The sequence below is a fragment of the Euleptes europaea genome, chromosome 16 (assembly GCF_029931775.1).
Source record: "Euleptes europaea isolate rEulEur1 chromosome 16, rEulEur1.hap1, whole genome shotgun sequence".
NCBI lineage: Eukaryota > Metazoa > Chordata > Lepidosauria > Squamata > Sphaerodactylidae > Euleptes > Euleptes europaea.
In genome coordinates, this window is record NC_079327.1 from 27,549,380 (window position 1) to 27,576,313 (window position 26,934).

At 41.0% G+C, this 26,934-nt stretch overlaps 2 protein-coding genes across 4 annotated transcripts in view; one reads left to right on the forward strand and one right to left on the reverse strand.

Annotated features, from left to right (window-relative positions):
* ATP11A (ATPase phospholipid transporting 11A) overlaps window positions 1-26,934 on the forward strand; it is a 112,654-nt gene that overhangs the window by 43,391 nt on the left and 42,329 nt on the right. For all 3 annotated transcript variants that reach the window (XM_056861999.1, XM_056862000.1, XM_056862002.1), the window contains exons 2-9: window positions 5,204-5,326; window positions 8,930-9,019; window positions 10,505-10,585; window positions 11,202-11,309; window positions 17,270-17,398; window positions 18,481-18,584; window positions 20,478-20,528; window positions 26,479-26,543. In XM_056861999.1, the coding sequence (XP_056717977.1) occupies window positions 5,204-5,326; window positions 8,930-9,019; window positions 10,505-10,585; window positions 11,202-11,309; window positions 17,270-17,398; window positions 18,481-18,584; window positions 20,478-20,528; window positions 26,479-26,543 (751 nt within the window). The remainder of the gene's footprint in view (window positions 1-5,203; window positions 5,327-8,929; window positions 9,020-10,504; window positions 10,586-11,201; window positions 11,310-17,269; window positions 17,399-18,480; window positions 18,585-20,477; window positions 20,529-26,478; window positions 26,544-26,934) is intronic.
* The window catches only part of PCID2 (PCI domain containing 2), a 279,698-nt gene continuing 268,905 nt past the window's right edge, over window positions 16,142-26,934 (reverse strand). Inside the window, exon 15 of the mRNA XM_056862007.1 lies at window positions 16,142-16,155. The gene's annotated coding sequence lies outside the window, so the exon portion shown is untranslated. The remainder of the gene's footprint in view (window positions 16,156-26,934) is intronic.

The following is a 26,934-nucleotide window of genomic DNA, read 5'->3' on the forward strand; positions in this document are numbered from 1 at the left end:
ATTTACTCCCTTTACTGCATTGTCGTCTACCTTTTCAACCCACTTAACCGCATTGTGGCACTGACATGCCTTAGACAGGTTTTTGTTTGTATTTTGTTATTGTTTGAATCCTACTGCATTGTTTATTGGAGATCCTTGTGGTCTGATCAAATTGTTTTTTTTTTTCAATTTTGTAATCTGCCCTGAGTCTCTGCAAAAAAACCACCACCAAAAAAATCACCCAAAGCTATAAAAGAAGTAAATAAAACAAAATACTTTTTACATGGTTCTGGAAGGCTTCATAACATTGGTCATCTTGGGGAATCCAAAGGGTTCTGAGAGGTTGGTAATACCTCCTTAAGAGAGGGGTTGGTCACCCTAGCCTTGAAACAGGCTGTGGTGCATTCATTACTAAAGAAGCCTATCCTGGATTCAGGAAATTTCAGTAACCATTAACCCGTCTTAAATGTTCCATTCCCAAGCAAGGTGATTGAACTGGTGGTGTCTGGACAATTTCAAGCATTCCTGGATGAAGCACATTGTTTGGATCCTTTCCATTTTGGTTTTGGGCCTCGCTATGGGACTGAAACACACTGGATTGTCCTGGTGGATGACCTGTGCCAAGAGATGGAAAGAGGGAGTGTGATTCTGTTGATTCTCCTGGACCTCTCAGTGGCTTTCAGTACCATTAATCCTGGTATCCTTTTGGACTGCCTTTCTGGGTTGGGAGTTGGAGCTACCATTTTGCAGTGGTTCCAGTCCTTCCTGGAGGGTAGATTTCAGAAGGTGGTGTTGTGGGATTGCTGTTCATCCCTGTGGGGTCCTGCAAGGCTCCATCTTGTCCCCTGTGCTTTTCAGCATCTACATGAAACCACTGGGAGAGGTTATTCAGAGATTTGGGCTGGGTTGTCATCAGTGAGCAGAAAAGATCCTGCCACTGTGGTACATGCCTTGATCACATCTAGATTAGATGATTGCAATGCACTCTGTGTGGCATTGCCCTTGAAACCTCAATTGGTGTAGAATACTGCAGCCATAGCATGTTGATTGGAGTGTGTAGTAGGGACAATATCACCCCAGTCTTGGCTCCTAATCTGTTTCCGGGCACAAATCAAGGTGCTGGTGTTGACCAAGGCTTGGGACCTCCACATCTGAAGGGGTAGAAGCTGAAGCAACGTTTAGGCTTCAAGCCCTTTTCATTAGGCTTAGGCTAAAATAATTCCAGATAGAATTGCACTGTAATACTCCAAAAGTTCTTTTATTTTTATTTTAGACAGAAACACTGGGCATGAGCTGGTTAACCATTCACTATTTTCCTAAACTGTCATCAAAGCTTCTATTTATTCCACACAGAAAAAATATAGGATTGATTCCTTCCATGTTTGTCTTCTTGAAAGAGTGTTTCGTGGCACTTTGTCTAATGGACCAATGTGATCCAATGGACAGAGTTCTAGAGATGAATGTGAAAAGTAATCCTTGCTCACACATTGAGCCAAGTCACTGAGTTCTCAAGCTGAAAAATAGCATTTTTACTTAATCAACATGAAAGTGCATGGGCAAATTTCAGTTATTTGACAGATAATAGCAATTTGATGTAAGGCAACATATACAGAACATTCTTTTCTCATCTAGGCATTTGTGGACTAGTCTGTGAAAGTCTGTGCTGTAATAAAATGGTTAATATTTAGTTTTTGCAGCGCAGGCTAACACAATAACCCATTTTCAATAATGTCAATAAAATTTTTATTGATTGCTTCTCTTGTGTTTCCTAAATTTGCCGTTTACAAATAGTTAAATACTTAAATTTTAACTAGCAAGCTGATAACGTTTCTGCGTTGCTTTTCAACATTCACGCCTCGTCCTATTTTTAAGTTTTCTGTGATGCTAAACTTTCAAGTCCTTAAACTGAGACACAAAGTCATATATAAATTATTATTTCTTGACCATTCAAGTTTGATGAAGATAAGATTTTGGAAGATGTCCTTTGTATGTGAAATTGACAGCTTAATGGATTTATCCATCTTGAGGATTCTGTATTTGCTGACAGTGCTGAAGCGAGAAGAGAATATAAGTAATGCTTCCTCATTGATGGTGCCAATGAAGCTGGGTTTCGGTACATCGAGCTTCACGTTATTATTAGAAACTTTTAATACTTAGGTTTATTTATGGTTTCTTGGATGTACATTTAATGGACTTAAGTAATAGCATTTAAAACAGTGGATACACTTCACTGCACCAACCACTTCCTTACTTTTTTTCCCCCAGTGAGATCTCAGTGTCACTTTCTAAATGAACTCTAATAGTAGTTGGATAGGGAAAATGTGCTGCTCTTTGTGTTGGGGAAGGTAAGACATAATGATTGTTCATAAACATAACATTCATATTTTATTTTTGGCATTAAGCTAAAGAGCCCATTGTTCTTACCAAATTTATGTATGTAATTTCTTGATGAGAAGAGATATATTCTCTGTAATAATGAGCTTTTAATAATGCATGCCCTGACCTGGATGGTCCAGGCTATCCTGATCTTGTCAGATCTCAGAAGCTAAGCAGGGTCAGCCCTGGTTAGTATTTGGATGAGAGACCACCAAGGAATACCAGGGTTGCTGTGCAGAGGAAGGCACTGGCAAACCACCTCTGTTAGTCTCTTGCCATGAAAACCCCAAAAGGGGTTGCCATTAGTTGGCTGCGACTTGACGGCACTTTACACACACACACACACACACACACACACACACACACACACACACACACAATCATGCATAACCCTACTTCTCTTATGCTGCACAATGTTGGTTGAACATTTTTCTAGCTAGCTGCTCCTGATATGTTATGTAAATTATCTGCCTATACTCGTTTAATTTTTTTGTTAAATCCCTGTGATAAACTGTGTAAAACATGAAAGGTGTTAGCAGACCTTTCAGATGGGCTTCGAGATGAACATACAAAGCTCTCTTAACTCAGACCATTGGTTTATATAACACTTTATTGTCTACTTAGATTGGCAGTGGCGCTGCAGGGTTTTAGCCAGAGAAAGGTCTTTCCCAACAGCTAAATTCTGAAATGCTTTAACTGGAGATGCCAGGAATTGAAACTAGGACCTTTTAAATGCACATCATGTTCTAACGTGGTTAGTGTGGTGTTGTGGTTAAGAGCAATGGTTAGGAGCGGTGGACTCTGATCTGGAGCACCAGGTTTGATTCCCCACTCCTACACATGAGCGGCGGATGCTAATCTGGTGAACCGGGTTGGTTTCCCCACTCCTACACATGAAGCCAGCTGGGTGACCTTGGGCTAGTCACAGATCTCTTAGACCTCTCTCAGCTCCACCTACTTCGCAGGGTGTCTGATGTGGGGAGAGGAAGGTGATTGTAAGCCGGTTTGATTCTTCCTTAAGTGGTAGAGAAAGTCGGCATATAAAAACCTACTCTTCTTCTTCCTCTTCCTCCTCCTCTACTTCTTCCTCTTCCTCTTCTTCCTTCTCCTCATTGAATTGTAGCCCCTACATTGTTTTTCTAAAATGCTCATTGATGATATTGAAGGCTGTATGGTCTAAATATCTTACTAGCTCTAAAGGGAAGTTTCTGCCGCAAACTTGTGCTTCAGGTTGAGGATAACTTTAGGTGGGACCTGCAAGTCCTGCACCTACACCTGTACCTGCAAGCCCTCATGAAGAGATCTCATCCTCCTTCCTCAAGATCTTGCAGATTTTCCTCTTTCTCCCAGGCAGCCCCCTCAGCCTCCTTTCTTTGCTGCCTTCTCCCTGTCAGTCCCCCAACCTACCTTTCTGTCTCCCCAACTCATAACTTCAGCTTTCCCTTCCTTTGGTAGCCATTACAGCCTTTCCACTCTCCTTTTCTCTCTCCTTCCCACCCATCTCTCGTTTCCTACTCTACCTCACTTTGCCTTCCATTACTCCCTTTTCTCTGCTTCCTTCCCTCCTTACGTCCATACGATCTTTTACCTTTTTCACCCTCTCCCCAACCCCAGTGTCTGACACTAATCAAGGCAGAGAAGCCTTGACAATGTTGTCTGGAATTGCCTAGCAGTTCAGAATTAAAGGTGTGTGTGTGTGTGTGTGTGTGTGTGTGTGTGTGTGTGTGTGTGTGTGTGTGTGTGTGTGTGAAGTGTTGTCAGGTTGCTTCTGACTCATGGTGACCCTATGAATCATTGTCCTGCAAAACGTCTTATCGTTAACAGCCCTGCTCAGGTCTTGAAAACTGAAAGCCGTTGCTTCCTTTGCTGAGTCAATCTATCTCATATTGGGTCTTCCTCTTTTCCTGCTGCCTTCACCTTTTCCTGGCATTATTGTCTTAGATGGTGAGAATTAGTTATGCAGCAGCAGAAGGGGCTCAGCTCTGAGACAGAAACCGATGGGGAAGTTGAACTGGCTGTACTTCAAATGTTACATTTTGTATCCAGAGAACATTATATTTTCCTGCAGGCTTAAATTCCAAAGCTTCCTTGACAGCATGTATGTAGCATTTTACTTGAAATACAGAATGTAGAACCACTATGAAAGAGTCTATGTCTGAATCCTAATTAACACTGTCCCATCTCTTCCCTTTAACAATTGATTTTTTTCTTGTTAATATATCTTTCAATCAAGGTGGGTTGCAGCCCACCTTCATTGAAAGATATAGGGGAAGGGCTGCGGCTCAGTTTGTAGAGCATCTGCTTGGTATGCAGAGGGTCCCAGGTTCAATCCCCTGCGTCTCCAGTTACTAGGCAGGTAGGTGATGTGAAAGACCTCTACCTGAGACCTTGGAGAGCCGCTGCCAGTCTGAGTAGACAATACTGACTTTGATGGACCAACGGTCTGATTCAGAATAAGGCAGCTTCATGTGTTCATGTATATTTGTCATCAGTATTCAGATGAATGGGTCATGTGTTTAAAAACGAAAGTAATGTGAGGTCACAGTATATTAAAAAAACCTTTTTTAAGGAATAAGCAATTTGAATTGTGCGCATTTGTCTTTATTGCTTTAGGGGCAAGGACTTAGTGAAGGCAATTAGATGCAGGATTTTGACAGCTCATTCCTGGGTGTCACCTAAGTATTCCTCAGGAAAAGATAACTGGAGACTTGGGGGATGGAAATTTGACAGCTATAGGAGAATGAAAGGTCCACTCATGATGAGAGATAGAACTAGTCAGTTCAGCGTATGACTCATATCTGTTCTAAACTAATGGGTGAACTGAAATGACACATTTTTTCTTTCACAGTGTACTGGAGAAGAGAACTGGGTGGACAATCGGACTGTATATATTGGGCATCGTGAACCCCCTCCAGGCACTGAAGCATACATTCCACAAAGGTATCCAGATAACAGAATAGTGTCCTCAAAGGTAGTATATCTTTTTTCCCCCCTCGTTTGCCTATTGCATCTGTTTTCTTCTGTCTGGTTTTTGTTTTCACCAACGGTGTATTTGTTGCTTCCTAAGCTACTTTTTTTTTTCCAACAGCTGTTCAGAAGTGTATTAAAAAAAAATAAACTTTCGTTTCCACCATTAAGCTTCACAAATAGTTCAACTGTCTCTGGCTCATACAAGAATGAAATAGTATGCTGATGTCAATGCAGGTGCTTATCTGTTATGAAGATTGGCCATAACAATGAGTTTCACATTAAATATCTCTTATCTGATGAAGGGAGCTTTGATTCTCGGAAGCTCATGCCCCAAACAGTCATGCTCCAACCTAGAGCTGCCAATCCTACTGAAGACCCTAGAGAAATTATTCTTACCATGCCATGATGGTACACTCAGACTAATCAAAACAGTCAAACACAACAGCAATAGTGCCTTTCTATTTCATGTTATATATAGTTCTTATCTACAATATTATTTCCTATTCATTATGTTTGAAAGGGTTTAATCTGAAAGGAAAACTGATAACTGTTTTAGCTTCATATTGCCATACATCTCGCTTGGGCTGCAGATGGGCTGCATGTGTCAGAAAATCATGTCAGGGGAGCTGTCTGATTGTGTTACTGATTCCACATTTTAATGGAAATATTACTAGCAGGTCATATTAGAGTTAATTTGCTTAGAGGCATGTCAGTAATGCTAGCCTGTTTGACATGGAATCTTAATAATAGCTTTTTGGGATTGGCAAACGCCCTGGCACTGTGGATCCAGCTGCTGATTTCAAGTAGGTAGAAATGTCTTGCACCCTGGTCTGTAATCATAAAAAAAGTGGGAAGGTCCTTCGACACTGAAGAGTGGCAGCGATTCCAGTCACTGAAATGACCTAATTTTTAGTATTTGCCCAGGAGAGTGTCCAAGTGCCAATTTGTAGTTGTGTGTGTGTGTGTGTGTGTAAAGTGCCTTCAAGTCGCAGCTGACTTACGGCAACCCCTTTTGGGGGGTTTTCATGGCAAGAGACTAACAGAGGTGGTTTGCCAGTGCTTTCCTCTGCACAGCAACCCTGGACTTCCTTGGTGGTCTCCCATCCAAGTACTAACCAGGGCTGACCCTGCTTAGCTTCTGAGATCTGACAAGATAAGGCTAGCCTGAGCCATCCAGGTCAGGGCAATTTGTAGTTAGACATGTGTAATTTTAGCTGGTATCCATTAGGACTGTGTGTGTGTGTGTGTGTGTGTGTGTGTGTGTGTGTGTGTTAAGTGCCGTCAAGCCGCTTCCGACTCATGGCGACCCTATGAATGAAAGTCCTCCAAAGTGTCCTGTCTTTGACAGCCTTGCTCAGGTCTTGCAAACTGAGGGCTGTGGCTTCCTTTATTGAGTCATTAGGACTATCCTGTGTTTATTAATGAATTTTGCATATTACTTTTATTCCTTTTGTAATTAATGTTTTCTTTATATATTGGTCGTGGACTGTAATAATAAAGAACTTGAACTTGAAAGTAGAAACACCCTCTGTTATCATTGAAAGCAGATGAAGAGGCCAGCAAAAATACTGGGATTTATTTATGTATTTTTGAAAGATAATTTATTAAGAGAAAATGAGAATATAACAATAAAAAAATTGACAATATAACACTATTAAAATACTCATAATACAAATTCTTGAAAAGATACTAAAACCGAGCTGCTGATGTAACTAAAATAGCCATAACAGTGAACCAAGCAATACTCTTATCTATTTATCTAAAATCCGCATGATTTTTACATCACTACCTCTCTGCGATTTACACATTGGAGGTTTTTTTCCATCCTTGTAATTGTTAAATTCCACCGAGCATCCAGTTCTTCCATATTCAAAAGTACTGGGATTTAATGGGACACAGTAATTAAATACATATTCGTACAGGTTTAGTATCCTTTATCCGAACTGCTTGGGACCAGAAGTGGTCCGTATTTCAGATCTTTTCCATTTTTTGGAATTTTTGCATATACATAATGAGATATCTTGGGGATGGGACCCAAGTCTAAACACGAAATTAATTTATGTTTTATATATACTTTATACACATAGCCTGAATGTAATTTTAAACAATATTTTTAATAATTTTGTGTACATCAAACCATCAATGGTGCTGCTGAAGGCCTGTGAGTAATGCCTGTATGCCAACTCAAAAGGTCTGGTTTTTGGATCAGTCTGGATATTGGATGTCTGGATAAGGGACAACCTGTACCAGGCACAGAGGCCCATCCAGGGGGTGTCTAGCAGGTGTCTTGCCTGATCCAGGCTGAGGCCTGTTGAAAGGTTCCCTAATCCCATAGGCTCACATTCTCACAGTGGGTGAGGAAGGTCAGAGGCAGAACCCTATTCAGAGAGCAATCCGAAGCATGCCTTCTCAGAATCCTACTCAAATCCATTCAGAAGGGCTTACTCCCAAGAGAGCATTCTTAGGATTGCACTATCATCAGCACATCTGCATACAATAAAATTTCATAACTTTATAACAGGCTGATGTCAATAGTATAGACTTAATTAATTCAACTTAGAAGAAGAAGAAGATTGGTTTTTATATGCTGACTTTCTCTACCACTTAAGGGAGACTCAAACCGGCTTACAATCACCTTCCCTTCCCTTCCCCACAACAGACACCCTGTGAGATGGCTTCGTGTGTAGGAGTGGGGAAACAAATCCAGTTCACCAGATTAGCCTCCAGTGCTCATGTGGAGGAGTGGGGAATCAAACCCAGTTCTCCAGATCAGACTCCACCACTCCAAACCACCGCTCTTAACCACTACACCACATTGGCTCCCTCGTTGAGCATACAGCTGCTTAACCAGCTGCTTCTTTGTTGAGCATACAGATGTGCAAAATTTGGCCACCTTAAAAGTGGGTTTGTTAGAACAATCTGAGAGTGGAAGGCAGATCTATGATCATAACAAATTGAGTGATTGAGGATTCCGCTGTAAGTTTCCAGCCATCTTGGATGGTCTCCTAACTCTCTCCAGCCAGATGGCAGCTTCCTACTTGAGTTGCCCACCCAGGTAAATATCATGCCCTTCCCAGATTTCCAAAAAATGACCCTTGTTTGCGCCTGAGACTTTGATTTGTGTGAATTCCAGATTTGCCATGTTTCTTCTGCCACTGCAAGTGGCAACAATGATTTAGTACCATTCACTCCCCCCCTGCAACTCAATGTATTCCTTCCTCCCAACAGATTCCTCCCAAATAAACATCACAGCCATGCCCAGAAAGCTGAAGGCCACCTCCTGCTCCTCCCAAACCTGGAACTTGATATACCACACTGCTTATCACAGCTACCTTCTTGTCTTAGTGTATCAAATTTGTTTATGATGTTTAGATTACTTTGCAGCTATGTTCTGTGTTTACTCATAGCAAGAAATTGTTATACTGTCGTAATGATTCAGAGAAAGTTAGTCACACTGAACTCCATTATAAACCAATACTTAGGCATGATTAATGTTCTGAGGATCAATTGCTTTTTAAAAAATCATCAGTAGTAAACTACACCATGTCATGTGTTTTTAAAAATAGTATATTACCATAAACCCTTCTGTCTTTATTTCTTCTAGTACACTTTTTGGAACTTTGTACCGAAGAATTTGTTTGAGCAGTTTCGAAGAATAGCAAACTTTTATTTTCTTATAATTTTTCTTGTACAGGTAAGATATACTTATTTCATTGAGATCTATTTTAATGTAATATCTATGTTCAGGTTTTTTTGGCTTACTGTTCAATGTCGAAAAGAACTATTAAAAATTAAAAGTCTTATATTTTGCAGAAAGGATTTCTATTATGAGTTGTCTTTAGATTAAATTTTAAGAACTACAATACAGTGCAATACATGCTAAGCACATTTCCTAGCAAGTAGTTACTCAATTAGTGGCCCGTGGGCCCAGTTGGTCCTCATGGAACAGAGCTGCGGTTTACAAAATTACTCAACTAAACTCATGGAGACCTTTGAACCCTCTAACAGAGAGGAAAATAATCCTAATTATCGAGAAACTTCTCAGACAGGCTATGACCTTTTGCTTAAAGATGCTGGAAGGAAATGTCCCCTCTTTATGCGGGAATCAAATACCCAGCCGAATTTGAACTCCCACACTACTTTTGTGTGCTGACAGTTCCCAAACTGAGGTGGTCGTACATGATAGCACACTGCAATGCACATCTCTTTTAACCAGAGATGCTGAGGATTAAACTTGGGAGATTCTGTATGTAAAACATATAAACTCCCTCTGAGTTACAGTTATTACCAAAGGGGCATTGTTCCTTAAGCAGAACTTAAACCTTTGACTGAAAAGACCAGGGGTTATTCATATGTGTCCTAAACCACATGTGAAGTTGCATATGGAACAGAAGTAAGAACTTTAAGGCTACTTTATGTACAACGATTTTAGAAGAAGAAGAGTTGGTTTTTATATGCTGACTTTCTCTGCCACTTAAGGGAGAATCAAACCGGCTTACAATCCCTTTCCCTCCCCACAACAGACACTTTGAGGTAGGTGAGGCTGAGAGAATGACTTGCCCAAGGTCACCCAGCTGGCTTTGTGTGTAGGAGTGGGGAAACAAATCCAGTTCACCAGATTAGCCTCCGCGGCTCCTGTGAAGGAGTGGGGAATCAAACCCGGTTCTCTAGATCAGACTCCACCACTCCAAACCACCGTTCTTAACCACTACACCACTAGGTGTATGCTTAAGCTTTAAGCCATGTAAGAACATAAAGTGTGAAAGATCATAAAGTGTGAAAGCGACAAGTGTGTTTTTGCAAATACCAGCTTCATGTAGGTAAGCTTGTCATTGAACCATGATTGGATGCTACTCACTGCTGAAGATGCACACGGTGACAAATCCAGATTTTCCCTTGATGTAAAGCAGCCTTTTGGACCATTCTTTTCTGGTTAGAAAGCTAAGACGGGTCGATCAGCGTTGCCAAACCTTCCCCCAAGTTGGTAAAGAAGTTATGTGCTGCTCGTTAGGTTTTGGCTTAGTATTCACATTCATTTAGTTTTAATCATTGCAGAATACTTTGCCAAAAGCTGGAGCTTAAAAAAAAACTAGTTTTTTTTAAATCAGTTTGAAAATTCCATGTATTTCCTTTTCAAATGCTGTTATGTAAAACTCCATAATAATTCTTTCTTTTGCAGTTAATTATTGACACACCAACTAGTCCCGTGACAAGTGGGCTTCCACTTTTCTTTGTCATCACTGTAACAGCTATAAAACAGGTAAGGGGCCTCACTTGTCCGGTGAAGATATGAACTCTGTGCAATAATTCCCTTCCATCAAGGAACGGAAGAAGTCAAGTAGCAGAAGGATCTAATTCGGTGTGCTTTTTATGATTTCCTTCACTAATTCACTTACTGGGATGCTTGTTCTTGGGGAACAGGCAGTATTTGACCTTCAAGGCTTATGTAGTCTTTTATTAGAATACTTGTTTTCCTTTACTAACAGTACAATCCTATGCAGAGTTACTCTAGTTTAAGCCCTTGAAAATCAATATGCTTAGACTGGGACAACTCTATATGGGATTGCACTGCCAGTCTCTAATTACGTTTGCATCTGCCTTTCAGGGTTTCATATACATCACACATTTAATTCACCCATCCTCCAAAGAATTCAAGGCAGAGTGTTTGAGAATTGGATTGAACTGGAGTTATTCTGTTGTTTTAAAGAACTCTGCAAACATTCAACATTGTTTCAGCTCCTGCTTTCACCTTCTCTCCACCCTCACCAAATAAATTATATTATCTTTTCTCCAATTTTATGATACAAATCCAGTAGGCTAAATAATAAATGATTCTTTTTATTTGTTTGGAATGTTTAATTGATTACTTCTTTTAGGGCTATGAAGATTGGCTTCGTCATAAAGCTGATAATGCAATGAACCAATGTCCTGTTCATTTTATTCGACATGGCAGACTGGTTAGAAAACAGAGCCGTAAACTGAGGGTGAGTGCTGTATGCCCTGGAGAGGGCTTTCTTGGTTATTGAATATATCTGGGATATGTTTATGGATTCCCTTCAAATCCGTATACAAAATTCCCTTCAAATCCGTATACAAAATCAACCTGTTTTGTTCTGGAGATATATGACTTGACTCCTCTGAAGTTAAGTTGCTGGCTCTATTTGCAGTTATTTATAAGGCAATTCTGTTTTAGAATCTAGTCCATGAAATTTGGATTCTTTTATTTTCATTAGAACACATAAGACTTTCTGCCCTATAGCAGACAGACCAAAATTTATTTGTTACATTTCCTTCCTGCTCATTGCTGAGCAAGGAACAGATCAGTGTTTGTTGCATCACAACAGACCTTTGAAGTATGTTTAGGCAAATTGGCTGTCTTTATGTCTTTTTTAAAGTTGCCTCAAATAGCAGATGAACTATAATGAGACCAGCTTGAACCCTATGATGAAATTGGATGAAGGCAGTGAATCAAGATGCAATTAAATGAGCAGAAAATATTGGACCTTAGTCTATTGCTAAAAAAAAAGTCTGCCCTGATGGTATTAGTCCATGAGAAGGTCGTCATCATGTGTATCCTTGTATTGGCTTTTACAGTGCAGAGTTACACCCCTGAAGTTAATTGGCTTAGAAGGGTGTAACACTGCTAAAGACTGCAGTGTTAAGGAAGTACACAGAAGTATGTCTCTGTTGTCTGAAACAGACCATTTCACTCTTTCTAATGGTAGGGCTGGCAATATGTTTAACCATGCCAAGGAACCATCCATATAATATTTTGTAATATAATGCCCTTTAGTGGAATCTACTTTGGGCAGATTCCACTGTGCTCTCAATTATGATTTTAAAATTTGTTAAAAGAAAATAGGGGTGAGGTAGTTGACAAGGAATAATAGGAACGAGGGAAGGCTAAATAAAGCTCATATTCTTGTGGGTAGTCTTACCATCTCCTGAGGATACCGAACCGATATTTTCCTATGAATTATATTTGTTCCCTGGAAAAGGTGATCTAACTCAGGGCTGTCTGTCTCTTCTTAATAATTCTCTTGTCACGTCAAACTCTTGTGGGTTTATGATATGTCTCTAAGGGGGCTTCTTGTCTAGGACTGTGGTTTGAACACTGATCTGTATAGACAGAGAACTCCTGTGAGGCCTTGAATAATCTTTGTATAGAGTTTTTTCTTCAGGTCTTGAGCCAGGCTTTAAAAGCAGAGAAACACAAAGGGCCAATATTAATTTTTTTAAAAAAATGCTAAGCAATACTACAGTTTTTACCTACAAAAATCGCTTTGGTGTGGTTGCCTATATTTGGACCTAGGCAGCAGGCCACTGAGGTGTTACAATCCTGTGTACACTTACCTGGAAGGAAGCCCCATTGACCATAATGGAATTTACTTTTGAGTATACACACAACGGGATCATGCTTCAAGACACAGAAGCAGACTGCTCTTTTGGTGGAAGCAGCCTCTTGCTTTCTTTAAAGTATGTTTTCCAGGGCTGGTTCCAATGTCTTTCTTCCCTACTTGTGGTTTGTAGGATGAGTAGGGAATAAAAGGTCATGTCAGAGCAACCATCATAGATGTCATAAGGAACTAGGAGGGTTTTTTATGACAGTCTGCGAGGATGTCATATTCCATAAGGCAAAGCTGGAACAATTTTAGCCCCAAAGTTCTCTGCCCGTGCCCCTTTGCCTCTGCATGACTGAATTGCCTGATCGTCTGCAGAGTGCGACGGCACAGAGCAAGTGGCACAGAGCAAGCGGCTGCGCATGCACCCCACCCCCATGATAAGCAGTGCAAAATTCACATGGAAGGGGTGTGTGCACAGCTGCTTCTTTTGTGTAGTCGCACTCTGCAGTCAACCAGGCAGTCGTGTAGAGGCAAGGGGCAGGACCTCCATGCTTGTGCCCATCCTCCTTTCCCATAGAATCATAGAGTTGGAAGGGACCACCAGGGTCAGAGTCAGGGTCATCTAGTCCAACCCCCTCCACAATGCAGGAAATTCACAACTACCTCCATCCCATACCCCCAGTGACCCCTATTCCACACCCAGAAGATGGCAGAAAAAAACCTCCAGGATCCCTGGCCAGTCTGACCTGGAGGAAAATTGCTTCCTGACCCTGAATCAGCATGTGGGGAAGGAGGCGTCTATACCATGCTAATGAAATAAAGGAAATAAAGTAATTCAATTTTTTAAATTCTTTCTTGGACTTTAAAAGTATTTCTGTGGTACTGCAGAATATAAATCTCCTCTTACCTCTGCTTAAAACTTTTAGGGGCATCACATATATCATGGCTGGTGCATGGAGACTGCTTCAGGTTGCCGCTTGTGGCAGCTGACACCATGAGGCGAGTCTTTCAGAGACATAGAAGGAGGTAGCTAGATCCAAAACAGAGAAAACATTGAGGGGGGGGGAACTGCGCAGACTAGGTAGTAGATAAACTTCCCACAAATCACTCTGCAATGAAATGACAGCCAACGTAGAATCATAGAGTTGGAATCATAGAGTTGGACCACCAGGGTCATCTAGTCCAACCCCTTGCACAATGCAGGACATTCACAACTGCCTCCCCCGAACACCCCCAGTGACCCCTATTCCATGCCCAGAAAATGGCCAAGATGCCCTCCCTCTCATCATCTGCTTAAGGTCATAGAATCAGCATTGCTGAAAGATGGCCATCTAACCTCTTCTTAAAAACCTCCAGGGGAAGGAGAGCTTACCACCTCCCGAGGAAGCCTGTTCCACTGAGGAACCGCTCTAACTGTTAGAAAATTCTTCCTAATGTCTAGACAGAAACTCTTTTGATTTAATTTCAACCCGTTGGTTCTGGTCTGACCTTCTTGGGCAACAGAAACCAATTAGGCACCCTCCTCTATATGACAGTCCTTCATGTACTTGAAGATGATTATTTTATCCCCTCTCAGTCTTCTTCTCTTCAGGCTAAATATACCCAGCTCCTTCAACCTTTCCTCATAGGACTTGGTCTCCTCACTATCTTTGTTGCCCTCCTCTGGACACGTTCCAGCTTCTCTACATCTTTCTTAAATTGTGGTGCCCAAAACTGAACACGAACGTATGGAATGACCTGAAGTTGATGAGAGGTTCTTAAAGTGTTACTGTCTTTTATTATATGATGTTCTTTAGCTCTCCTAAAACAGGATTTTTTTAAAAAAAAAATCACGTACACACACTCACACAAATATTTTGTCAGAGAAGATTCCCCTTAGGGAAATGACTCTCCATTAAGAACAGCCCTGCAAAGGGCTATCTGACGGAGGCCAGAAAGGTGCTTTCAGGAAGATAACAAGCAGTACATGGTGAAGGCAGCAGCCTTCCCTTGTTTTCTGTCCACATTACTTAGTGTCCAGAGGTGTACCACAGGTTGAGTATCCCTTATCCGGACATCCGATATCCAGACTGATCCGAAAACCGGACATTTTGAGTCGGCATGCAGGCATTACTCATAGGCCCTCAGCAGCGCCAATGATGGTTCAATGTACACAAAATTATTAAAAATATTGTTTAAAATTACATTCAGGCTATTTGTATAAAGTATATATAAAACATAAATTAAATTTGTGTTTAGACTTGGGTCCCATCCCTAAGATACCTCATTATGTATGTGCAAAAATTCCAAAATATTCTGAAATACTGAAAGATCCGAAATGTGGACCACTTCTGGTCTCATGCAGTCCGAATAAGGGATACTCAACCTGTACCTTTGAACATGGATACTTTTTTTAGCCATTCAGGCTAGGAAAAGCATATTTACAGGCTAGGAAAAGCATATTCCTAAGGAGAGTTACTCCAGTCTTAAACCCATTCATTTCAATGGGCATAGGCTGGAGTAACTCTCTTTAGGAATGCACTGTTAGTCAGAATGTCTGAGTGTTAATTTCTTTGTAAGCTATTTTATTTACATTTATTTATAGAGATTGTTTTGCAGGCCAAGTAGGTCAGTGAAAAGCAAAAGCTTGCCAGATGATAATTCTTATTCCTCCAGAGAGAGTTTTGCATATTCCTTCTTACTCTACAACAACATGAAAAATGACTGTATTTTTGTAGAAAAATGTTAACATTTTTCATCCTGCTCTAATTTAAGCAGAGCTAAAATAAAGCAGTACCTAGAAGGGCGTTTTTCAGAGAGTATCATAGGATAATTTTCATGTAGTTGAGATGCCAACAGTGCAATCCTACAAATATTGTCCTCGGAGTAAGTTACACTGAGTAGACTTGAGTAGGATTCTATGTAGACTGGCTTAACAGAGCACTGTAACAGAGTTACACGTTCTAGAAGGATGTAAACCTGCTTAGGGTGGCTGTCAAGCCTGAGGTCCTCTCCAGGAACCCCAGAGCTTGTTGTAACGAAAACCAAGCGTAGGTCAGTCTACTCAATAAAATACCACAGCTTTAAAAGGAAAGCTGAAAAAGGCTTTATTTAAAAGAAAATTCAAAATACAAATTAAAATACAAGTTACAGATATGGAACACTGGCAATAAAATAAGAAAATAATCTTTTATCTAGTCAGAACGCTCACTAGCTGACACTTAGCAGATGATCTTACTTTCTGCTCTGAGCTGGTTCTCGTCACAGCCTTGTGGCTGGGCAGAAATCTTGGGTAGCAAAGTTGCAGAGTAACAGCGTTCCAAGCAAAATAAGGCGTAAAGGTAGCAAGGTGTTGTAGAAAATCAGATTAGAGGAGAAAAGGAAGACAACCACCATATTGCCTAACTGCAATTATGGATCTCTAGGCTGGGGTCAGATGATCCCTCTGGGCCAGTCAGGGCACTAGCCCCGGGAGAACCTTCTAATTGAATCTAGCCAGTTCCAACCAGTATTCTGCACACACCGGAGAGTGATCTCATCCCCCCTCTCAATTTCTCACAGATGCACTATATTCCCCAATTAAACTAAACGTATGCGTCCTTGAGTAACTATCTCGTTGGCCTAACAAGCCGCAGGTGCAGGCCGTTAAGTCTCTGAGAACCGACTTTGGAAAATAACTGCAGCTAACACTTAGCATCTTAAGATGGAAAACTAAACTTTGGTTAAGAAAGTAAAATGAGCCTTTCTGGCTTGACAGTGGCACTGTAAATCTGGCCCATTTGGGACATATTTTTTGACCTCCTTAGAAAAAAAGGTCCTGCTGCTCCTGGTTTTGGATTCAAGTTAACCAAACGATGTTAAGTCCACATAAAACCCAGCCTCCTGCTAATGCCTTTTCTTTCACAGAATTGTGATAAAATATAAAGTAACGCCACCTTTCTTTGTAAATGACAAGCTCTTAGACAAAAAAAGATGGTATAGAAAGGGGGGATCTCAAAACTGATAATGAGAGAAATATTCCTTCCTAGCCCCAAAATAAAGCCGCATTTCATCATCTTTAAGAGTAGGCAGCTTTCTTGTCCTGCTAGCGCTGATCTGAAGCAGGGTTGTATCTCAGTTCAAGGCTTGCCCTAAGAAGGGCTCTATTGGCAAGGGAAGGGGGGAAACACCTGAGTGGAGCAGCTGAGAAGAAGATTTAAACTGCTTCCAAATTTCTCACAGATTTTTCTTTTGACTCTTGAAGGAATCTGAAAAAAGTAATCTGCAAAAAAGAGCCTGCCCCCTCCCCAATCCTGAAAACAGTACCTAGAGGACTGCTTGTTTATAAATCTTGGTTGGCTTACTCCCATGCATACTCACCTGGAATTAACCTTCCTTGAATTCAGCATATGGCTCAACGTGACTATGAACGGGCTGCCAAACTGTAACCTGGAATAATAATATAACCATTCCAGGTTACTGTTCATTCATAGTTCTCTGGAGAAAACAAGCATTTGTATAGGTTTAAAGTGGTGTTATTGATTACTGTATAGTGTACATACCTATACTTTGAAAGTCTATATTTGTTGGATTTACAGTTTAAAATTGTTACTCTAACACTCCATTTTCCCCTTCTTTCTGAGGTTGGGGATATTGTAATGGTAAAAGAAGATGAAACATTTCCTTGTGACTTAATACTCTTGTCCAGTAGCCGGGCAGATGGAACATGTTTTGTTACAACAGCAAGTTTGGATGGCGAGTCAAGTCATAAGGTAGTAACTTTGCTGAAACTTCATTATGAGACCAGATTGAATGTTTCTGTAGCCCTACACAGCACAGCCCACACCTTGTGTGTTGATGCATATGGTATTCTTAAGCTTAAACTTAACCAAACTGACTTTTCCCCATCTCATTTCTAAGTTTAAGTTATTGTACTCATTTTTTAAAATAACAAGTAAAAGAACCATTCTATTGTGACTTATTATTTTTGCCAAGGAACATATTTTGTTACAACATGTAATTTCAAATTTTGAATGCATGTGTAAAAATATTAATTGTGCGTATATGTGCACTTTGCCAAACTTGTCAGGTCATGAGTTGGTTTTGCAATCTTACAGCGCATTCCTGAGCCTCGAGGGCAAAACCCCTTAAGAGGCCAGGAAGGCACTGCGCCGGGGTTTGGGCCCCCCGCACCGGTGCCCGGGCTACTTACGCCAGCGTTAGTGGCCCCAGTGCCAGTGTGGAGGCCTGGGCGCCGGGCACCACTGTGGCAGCACCGCTCCAGAATGCTGGTGGGGCCTTCCGCTGGCATCCCACTGGCGTAAAGGCCCGCACCAGCGTTCCAGGGGGCCTTCCGGCATCCCAGGAGGCATTCCTGGGGCGTTCTGGGGGGAGGAGCTGCCTTTAGGCAGCCTCCTGTCCCCTTTTGCCCCAGGCACGCTGGCACAGCCTCACTTTTCTCTATGAGGCGAAAAGCCCCATTTAAAATTTTAAAAGCCTTTAAAAGGCTTTTTTTTTTTAGTTTTTGGCGCTTGGGAAGCAGGTTAGGAGGCGCCACAGCAGCGCCTCCCTCCTCCTCGCCATCCCCGAATGCCGAACTCTCAGGAATGCACTCTTTCTTTTACTATAACAGCTATTTTATTGAGTTTACAAAGTTGGAAATTTTCTGTGCTGATAAAAAAAAATCCAGTAATTATTTAGAATTGAAAGATGTTGCAAGCTCAAAGTAATTGACTACTTGATTGGTACACCCTGACAGAAGGCAGTATTTTTCTGGTTCGAAGCTCTCATTTTAGTTTTATAAGTACCTTGGCTAATGAACATGATTTGCCTATATATTTTCTGTCCTTTACAGACATATTATGCTGTTCAGGATACAAAGTCCTTTCAAAGTGAACAAGATATTGACACTTTGCATGCTACTATTGAATGTGAACAACCTCAGCCTGATCTATATAAGTAAGAATATGTTGTAAATTATTATCTTTTTGTTTATGATGGCTTTACTAAATTAACTGTTCATACTAGGCTTCAGGTGTTCTTTTATCAGCAGGGTACAGGGAAGTTGCCTTTCAAATATTCTTGCCAGAAGAACTGAGCAACATCCATGTATTGCTAGATGTTTGCATTCCTGCCTTCTTTCCTCCACCCTCTCCTTTCCTCCACCCTTATGCCTCATTGGTCAAACATGGTGGGTGGTAGAACTAGAGCACTTGTAACGGGAATGCTTCTAGGTGTGTCTGTCTGGTTTTATGTATGTATTCTTGATTTGAGAATTAAATAGAGTCTGGAACAACTCAAGCAAGCAAAACAGAAATCAAGTGGCACCTTTAAGTCTGCGATTTCTCTTCTGTTTGCTGCCACCACCCTTTTGACTTTCTCATCCTCCAGCAAGAAAGGGCAATAAACTGCTTGTTTTCCTATGGCAGGGTGTCTATGGCCAGTTTTAAACATGATGCTTGCAAGGCAGAGATGTATTGTAGGGGGCAGAGCCAGAGAAGAGCAGAGTAAAGGTACCAGTTTGGAGTATATCCACCAACATAAATCATACTTCTTGAGAGGCAGCGATGTTAGTTGCAGCAAAAATAAACAGGAGTCTTGTGGCATCTTAAAGACTAACAAAATGTTATTCCAGCAGAAGCTTTCGTGGACTAGAGCCTGCTTCTTCAGGTGCAATAAGTGTATCCATGTTATGTAGGGATATGGGGGGGGAATAGCAGGATTAAGGGGCCATGAAATTCAAAAAGTACAGGGTGCCATGTAATTATTTAAAATTCAGACTTAATCAAGAAGATACAGAGAAGCCATTTATGCAACTGGTGGGGAGTTCAAGGTTTTGCTAAGATCACTTTAATATGTAAGGACTTCCAAGCCTTTGTTCAAAGGGGTGGGGGGAGGCACCATCAAATCAAAGAACCCAAATTCAGCAGTTTCACCCTTTGAAGTTCTTTTATTGAAGAATTGTGACTTTCAGGTCAGAAACTGTGTCCAATTATCTCTGAATATTGTGGATTTAAATGTCAGATTTATGTCAGTTTATTCTTTCACGTAGGAGACATACTTATTTGACCTTTTCAGAGAGCCGAAGGGCATTCTTGAAGCATGATGGCATATATCACATTGGAGGAATGAGCAAGTGAATGGACTCACGATGGTAGAACTGACATTGTTAGGTCCTACAATAGTATTGCCTGAGTTTTATATGGGTTTCAGAGTAACCAGATGAAGGCAAGCAGAAATTCACAAGTGCAGAGTACCCTGTGTGCTCTTCTGATGAAGATGGCAGCACCCTCTGGGTGCTGAAATGCCTTTTGGAGTTAGATTTTCTTAAATGCCTGCAGATCACATAGAAATTATCATCTAGTGCTGTAACTGTACTAAAAAATCTGCTACCTGCAGTGGGGCAAAAAGCACCTCCTGGGGCAGTTTTGTCTCAGGAAAACAGAGGGGGGGTAGCCTGGAGCGTTAATTCCTTTTGTGTTGCAGTCCCAGTCTTAATAGGTTCCTGCAGTGCTTGAGTAAGCAAGTTTCCAGTAGCTACCGTATGGCTGCAGGGAACTTATGGCCAAACAACTCACTTACTGTGGCTGTAGATCTGCAGAAAGGAGAAAGAAATGGTCAGGTTTTAGACAGTAACACGAGTTTGTTCCTTGTCATTTCAATCCAGGAACGGGCAGCTAAGGATACATGGCCTTTAGCAAAAGGAGGAAATGTCTGGAGTTGTAAGATACATGTGTAATTTATCTTTCTAGAGGAAGTAGCAAAAACTGTTTGCGAGCTGGTCTATACCGTTACATTATTCTGTGTTTTTCTGCAGACACACATATTTCCTAATATGCTTTTCCTTTGCAGGTTTGTTGGCCGGATAAATGTTTACCATAACCAAAGTGAGCCTACTGCAAGGTAGGACAGTGACCTTTTAAAAAACACATGCAAATTATACACTTCTTAAGATTATTTTATTCTTCACTTTGTGCTCATTGTATAGGAATATCTCAGTTCCTTTAGTTTGTCAAAAGATTTGGGTTCGAAACGGAGATTTCAACTGCACACAGGGAACAATGTTTTTTTTTTTAAGTTGATGTATTCTGGATCTTGTTCAGATTTAGCAGTGAAAATTAGTACTTCACGAAAGGGGGTGGGATTCAGTCATAGTCCCATTTCCTAAACATGATCAACAGCTCAATCCTAAACAGGTCTACTCAGAATCCTACTGGTCTACTCAGAGTGACTTACTTTCTGGAAAATGTTCTCAGGATTGCACTGTAAGAAATTAAGAATGGGAACATTATATTTGCACCAGCCGTAAGATGTGTATTTTTAATGTGAACGGTCAACTCAACGTAGATCTGATTCACTTGCTTCCAGTAAAATAAATATTATATGTATATCCAGACCAACTCTATCCTCAGATTTTCATTCATATTAAATACTGGGGTGGGGATAAAATTCAATAATATATCAGGAATGAGGGAGGGTTCCTCATGGTCATGAATTCTGGAGGGATTAATGTCACCATTTAAGCCAGAAAAATGATTTGAGTTCACAGATGAATGGCAAAAGACTTGAGGTTGAACTCTGCCTTCTTGCTGCAGCTTATGAAGCTTCTCAAAATGCAGCCTGTTGGGCTTTGTGTACCGTTAGGGTACAATGTGGCACATCATGGGTGTCTGCAGCGAGAAGGGGGCATTGCCAGAATATCTCCACACCTGAGCAGAAATGCACCTTGCTTGCAGAAGAGAAGTTTGGACTCAGCCCAATTTCCCCCCCTCACCAGCAGGCTGTAGTTTTCTTGGGATGCGCACTCATCACTTGATTTAAATCTGGAAAGTAATAAGATTCATTTCAAGATTACACTAAAGCCTGGTCTATGCATGCAGCAGGAAGAGGTGGTAGAATGCTGCAGTGGTGGACTTGAAACCCCTGCAGTGAGGGATTACATATTTTTAGAGTTCCCCAACGTTAATCATTCTCTTAGTAGAAAGCTACAGTGAGGGAAAAAAGTATTTGATCCCCTGCTGAATTTGCCCGTTTGCCCTCTGACGAAGAAATGACCAGTCCATAATTTTAATGGTAGGTTTATTGTAGCTGTGAGAGACAGAATAACAACAGGAAAACCCCCAGAAACCCAGAAGACAAAAGTCAGAGATTGATGTGCATTATAATGAGTGAAATAATTATTTGATCCCTTTGCAAAAGATGACTTAGTACTTGGTGGCAAAACCCTTGTTGGCAATTACAGAGGTCAGACGTTTCTTGTAGGTGACCACCAGGTTTGCACACATCTCAGGAGGTATTTTGTCCCACTCCTCTTTGCAGATCCTCTCCAAGTCAGTAAGATTTCGAGGCTGATGTGTAGCTACTCGAACCTTCAGCTCCCTCCACAGATTTTCGATGGGATTAAGGTCTGGAGACTGGCTAGGCCACTCCAGGACCTGTGCTTCTTCTTGAGCCACTCCTTTGTTGCCTTGGCCGTGCGTTTTGGGTCATTGTCATGCTGGAATACCCATCCTCGACCCATTTTCAATGCCCTGGCTGAGGGAAGGAGGTGCTCACCCAAGAGTTGACGATACGTGGTCCTGTCCATCGTCCCTTCAATGCGGTGAAGGTGTCCTGTCCCCTTAGCAGAAAAACACCCCCAAAGCATAATATGTCCCCCTCCATGTTGGACGGTGGGGATGTTCTTGGGGTCGTAGGCAGCATTCCTCCTCCAAACACGGCGAGTTGAGTTGATGCCAAAGAGCTCGATTTTGGTCTCATCTGACCACAACACTTTCACTCAGTTCTCCTCTGGGTCATTCAGATGTGCATTGGCAAACTGCAGACGGGCCTGTGCATGTGCTGTCTTGAGCAAGGGGACCTTGCGGGCTCTGCAAGATCTCAGTCCTTCACAGCGTAGTGTGTTACCAACTGTTTTCATGGTGACTATGGTCCCAGATGCCCTGAGATCATTGACAAGTTCCCCCCGTGTAGTTCTGGGCTGCTTCATCACAGTTCTCATGATCAAGCTGCTTGGCAATAGTCTTGTAGCCCAGTCCAGCCTTGTGCAGGTCTATAATCTTGTCCCTGACATCCTTGGACAGCTCTTTGGTCTTGGTCATGGTGGCTAGTTTGGAATCTGATGGATTGATTGCTTCTGTCGACAGTAGAACCCTAACCCTAACCCTAACCTGGCTGGTTGATAGGGGATCAAATACTTATTTCACTCATTATAATGCACATCAATCTCTGACTTTTGTCTTCTGGGTTTCTGGGGGTTTTCCTATTGTTATTCTGTCTCTCACAGCTACAATAAACCTACCATTAAAATTATGGACTGGTCATTTCTTCGTCAGAGGGCAAATGGGCAAATTTAGCAGGGGATCAAATACTTTTTTCCCTCACTGTAGTATAGCATACAAAGGGCTAACTATAAACTTTCTCCCTGATCAGTTCTTGTAGGTTATCCGGGCTGTGTGACCGTGGTCTTGGTATTTTCTTTCCTGACATTTTGCCAGCAGCTGTGGCAGGCATCTTCAGAGGAGTAACACTGAAGGACAGTGTCTCTGTCTCTTCAGTGTTACTCCTCTGAAGATGCCTGCCACAGCTGCTGGCGAAACGTCAGGAAAGAAAATACCAAGACCACGGTCACACAGCCTGGATAACCTACAAGAACTGATGAACTCTGACCGTGAAAGCCTTCAACAATATTTCTCCCTGATGTTTTAAGTTTTATTTGCAGAGAGGTTTTAGATGGATAAGCATTAAAAAAATTGAGGTTTTTAAACCTGTTGTCTGAAGTGATTCGGTCCATTCTGCCACATCAGAATTTTACCACCTGCATGCGTAGACCAGCTGTACGATCACAGGGATTTTGCCTGCCTTGGAGTACTGTATCCATTTTAGATTTTTTGGTATTCATGGCATCTTCTAAAAGTCTCAGATGGCTGAAAAATTGAATTGGATATGTTCACAATGAATGTTTCAAAAACAGTATTTCAGGATTTAAATTTACCATTTTGATCAGCTACTTTCATGGGGGTTCATCTATCACTTTACCTGTTTTTTACTCTGTTGCGTTGCAGTTGGAAACACAACACACTTCCATTCCGGAAAAACGGAAGTGTAGTAGAAATGAAGAGTGGGTGTGAATATTGTAAGGGACATACTTAGCAGGGGTATTTCACCACCTTGAGATGTCTAGAGTACCAGAAGGGTCTGATGCGTTTACCTTTTTGGTCCCACGTCTTTGCTTTATCACTATGAGGGAAGAGTTCAATATATGAGGGTCATATAGCTGTCCTTGGCACATGAAATACTCAGTTGCATATGGCTGGGATAATTTCATGAGAAAATTCCAGATGGCTTCCATTGAAGAATTAAAAGCTGATAGCTAAATACGACCTAGTTTATCTACTGATAAAGAACCGTGTCCTGATTTTGCCCCAAATACCATATGGCATAACTTATTATTATCTCATCCTCCAAAGTACATGCAACCATAAAAGAAGTCTGTTTTTGCTGCATGTAATGTGTACTTCTTAGAACGTAATCAGCTGCCTCTGTATCTGGCCAGCCGCTCTTTGTAAAACTCTCTAATTTGAAAGCACTAATGCTCTTAAGATCTTCTGTTACGATCACTCGTGCTTATACATAATCTGTCTTGAGATACTGAAGAAAGATTTGTATTATCCATATGTAGTCCAAATGGTGTTTCCTTTTTATGTGTTAGGGATTATCATCGTGGTTTTATTTTTATATCTGGTTTTAATGCTTCATTGCATGTGTGCGTTTTGTATGTGACCTTGGGAAATTTTTATTTTAGAATGGGGGACCAGTTATATTTATAAATAAGTATTTTCCCCTGCCTTAAGTATTCATAAGTAAAGCTGTTCTTATATTTAATCAGTCTTTAACCAGAAAGACCATTCAGTAAGCAGTTTCAGGTTTGTACCAACTGCAGAGCTTACTTATAACAGTGTAAGACTGTGATAGCGTAACTGAATGTCAGGGAGAAGATAAAGTCAGCAGGAGACCAAGTCACAGTGTTGGATGTGGCTTAAATACAAAGGGTGGTTAGTTCCATGCATGGATGGAAACTGACATGCTTGTTTTGAGAAGGAGTTTGAAAGAACAGAAGGAGGAGTATAGGAAAATGAGAAGAGTTGTTTAAAACATTGGAAATTTTGGAGAACTTGAGAGCTGAAGAGCTGCAGGTGTGATGGCTGCTGATGAGGATTAATGGAGGAAATAAGCTGGAATGCCCTGTCCTGGATAGTCCAGGCTAGCCTGAACTCATCAGATCTTGGAAGCTAAGTAGGGTTAGTAATTGGATGAGAGACCACTAAGGAATACCAGGGTCATTATGCAGGGGAAGGCAACAACAAGCCACCTGTGTTTGTCTGTTGCCTTGAAAACCTTACGGGGCCGCCATAGGTCAGCTGCGACTTGGGGGGGGGGCGTGGAAGGCTGGTTCAAGCTAGTGAGTTTATAAGCTGAGCCAAGAAATATGTGCAGGATGTAGGATGGAAGAGGAGGGATGTTGCATGGCTTCTGTAGAGGAAGATAATTGCATGATTTTGGCAGCAGAGTTTGGGGTATAGTTGAGAGGAATTAGGTGTGAAAAAGGAAAGCTAGCAAGATGAAGGTGGTGTAGTTCAGGTGGAAAGGCAGTTGGAGCATGATCCATATGGGAAACAAAGGATTATGCTCATACATAATCTGTCTTGAGACAGTAAAGCATTAGTGTTAGATTTGACAAAAGAGTGAACACTGGGAGGGAGGAAAGACAGTGAACAAACATAAAGCATATCAAGGTGGCTTTTAGGCTTACAAGATTGATGCTTGTGAGTATGGAGTATGTGTGATATGTTTTACATGTTTTCTGACCAACAACAAAGGTATTTCCGACAGTTCCCTAACTATAATGTGCAACTATGCAGTTCTGCATGTTGCTTATCCCTAAAGCAGGCCCTGCATCTTCAGACACATCACTACAGGTCATACTTTAAGATCTGCTAACAGTTTTGAAATGCATGACTACCACATCTATATTACTTTTGTCATCCTTTTTTGTGGTCCTTGGTTGTATAAGCATCAGTTTGCTTACAGCATTTATATCAAACACTAATCCGTTTTTACATGTGTTCACATCAGTGTGAAATAAAAATGGAAATTGTGTTGAATTCCAATTAAAATATCTGAAACACATGACAGTACACTTAACGCTAAGTGAAACTTAAATTGAGGCTTCCTAAAGCAAATTTCTGATCTTAGGCTCTGGATGACATAATGCACAGGTGACTGGGAATGGCACAAAATTGATGATTTCAACATGGTTAAGGTTGTGATGGTATGGTCACTTGATTGAAAGGAAGCCCCATTAAACACAGTGGGGCTTTCTTTCACGTAAGAATTCATAGGGTTGGGTTGCATGTCTTGGCTATAACCCTGCACACACTTTACTTGGGAATAATCCCATTGAGTTAAGTTGAATTTACATCTAACTAATCCTAGATTTTATATTTATACACTTAAGTGCAGGGTGTATGGGTGGTGGTCTCCATCTGTGCCTTGGAATTTAGGTTTGGCAGAGGTAGTCTATGACATTTTTAAAAACTGGACTGCTGATCTAGATATGTATAAGAGTTTAAGACCTTAATTTTAGGCATTTGAAAACATCAAACCTACCTACAAACGAAACAAATATCTTATAAAACAAAGGGTTATAATTTAATAAAAATGAGAAAGGTAGAAAAAAATTCTGATCCTCACCTTGTTCATTCTATGTTTTATGTGAATTTTTAAACCACTACCCTTAACCCTTTACCCTTTGGAGATAACTGTCAAACGTTTGCCAATTTTACCTTTGCAGGCCATTGGGATCTGAAAATCTGCTTCTTAGAGGAGCTACTTTAAAGAACACAGAAAAAATCTTCGGTAAATATTGTACTTATACTAATAGTATAAAAACAGTAATAGCCTCAATGTAGAGAAGTACACAAAAAGATTTGCACAATTAGATTCAGAAACATCTTCTGATCTAGTAGCAAGGATCTTCTGTTCAAAAGAAAGTGTGATTTTAATTGTTGTTGGAATTTGTTGTGAGCCGGCCTGAGCCTGACTTGGTTGGGAAAGGCCGGGATAGAAGTCGAAAGAATAACTAACTAAACAAATAAACATTAGAAAAGCTGTATGGAATAGGGCTGTTCAAATGTTTACGTTTTAAAAAATTGAGGTAGAAGTAGCATTTTCAGTGTGCCAACATGTTCCTGAATAAAGCTATAACAATTTTTTGTTCTATTTGCTGCCATTTTCTCTGCCGATGTTT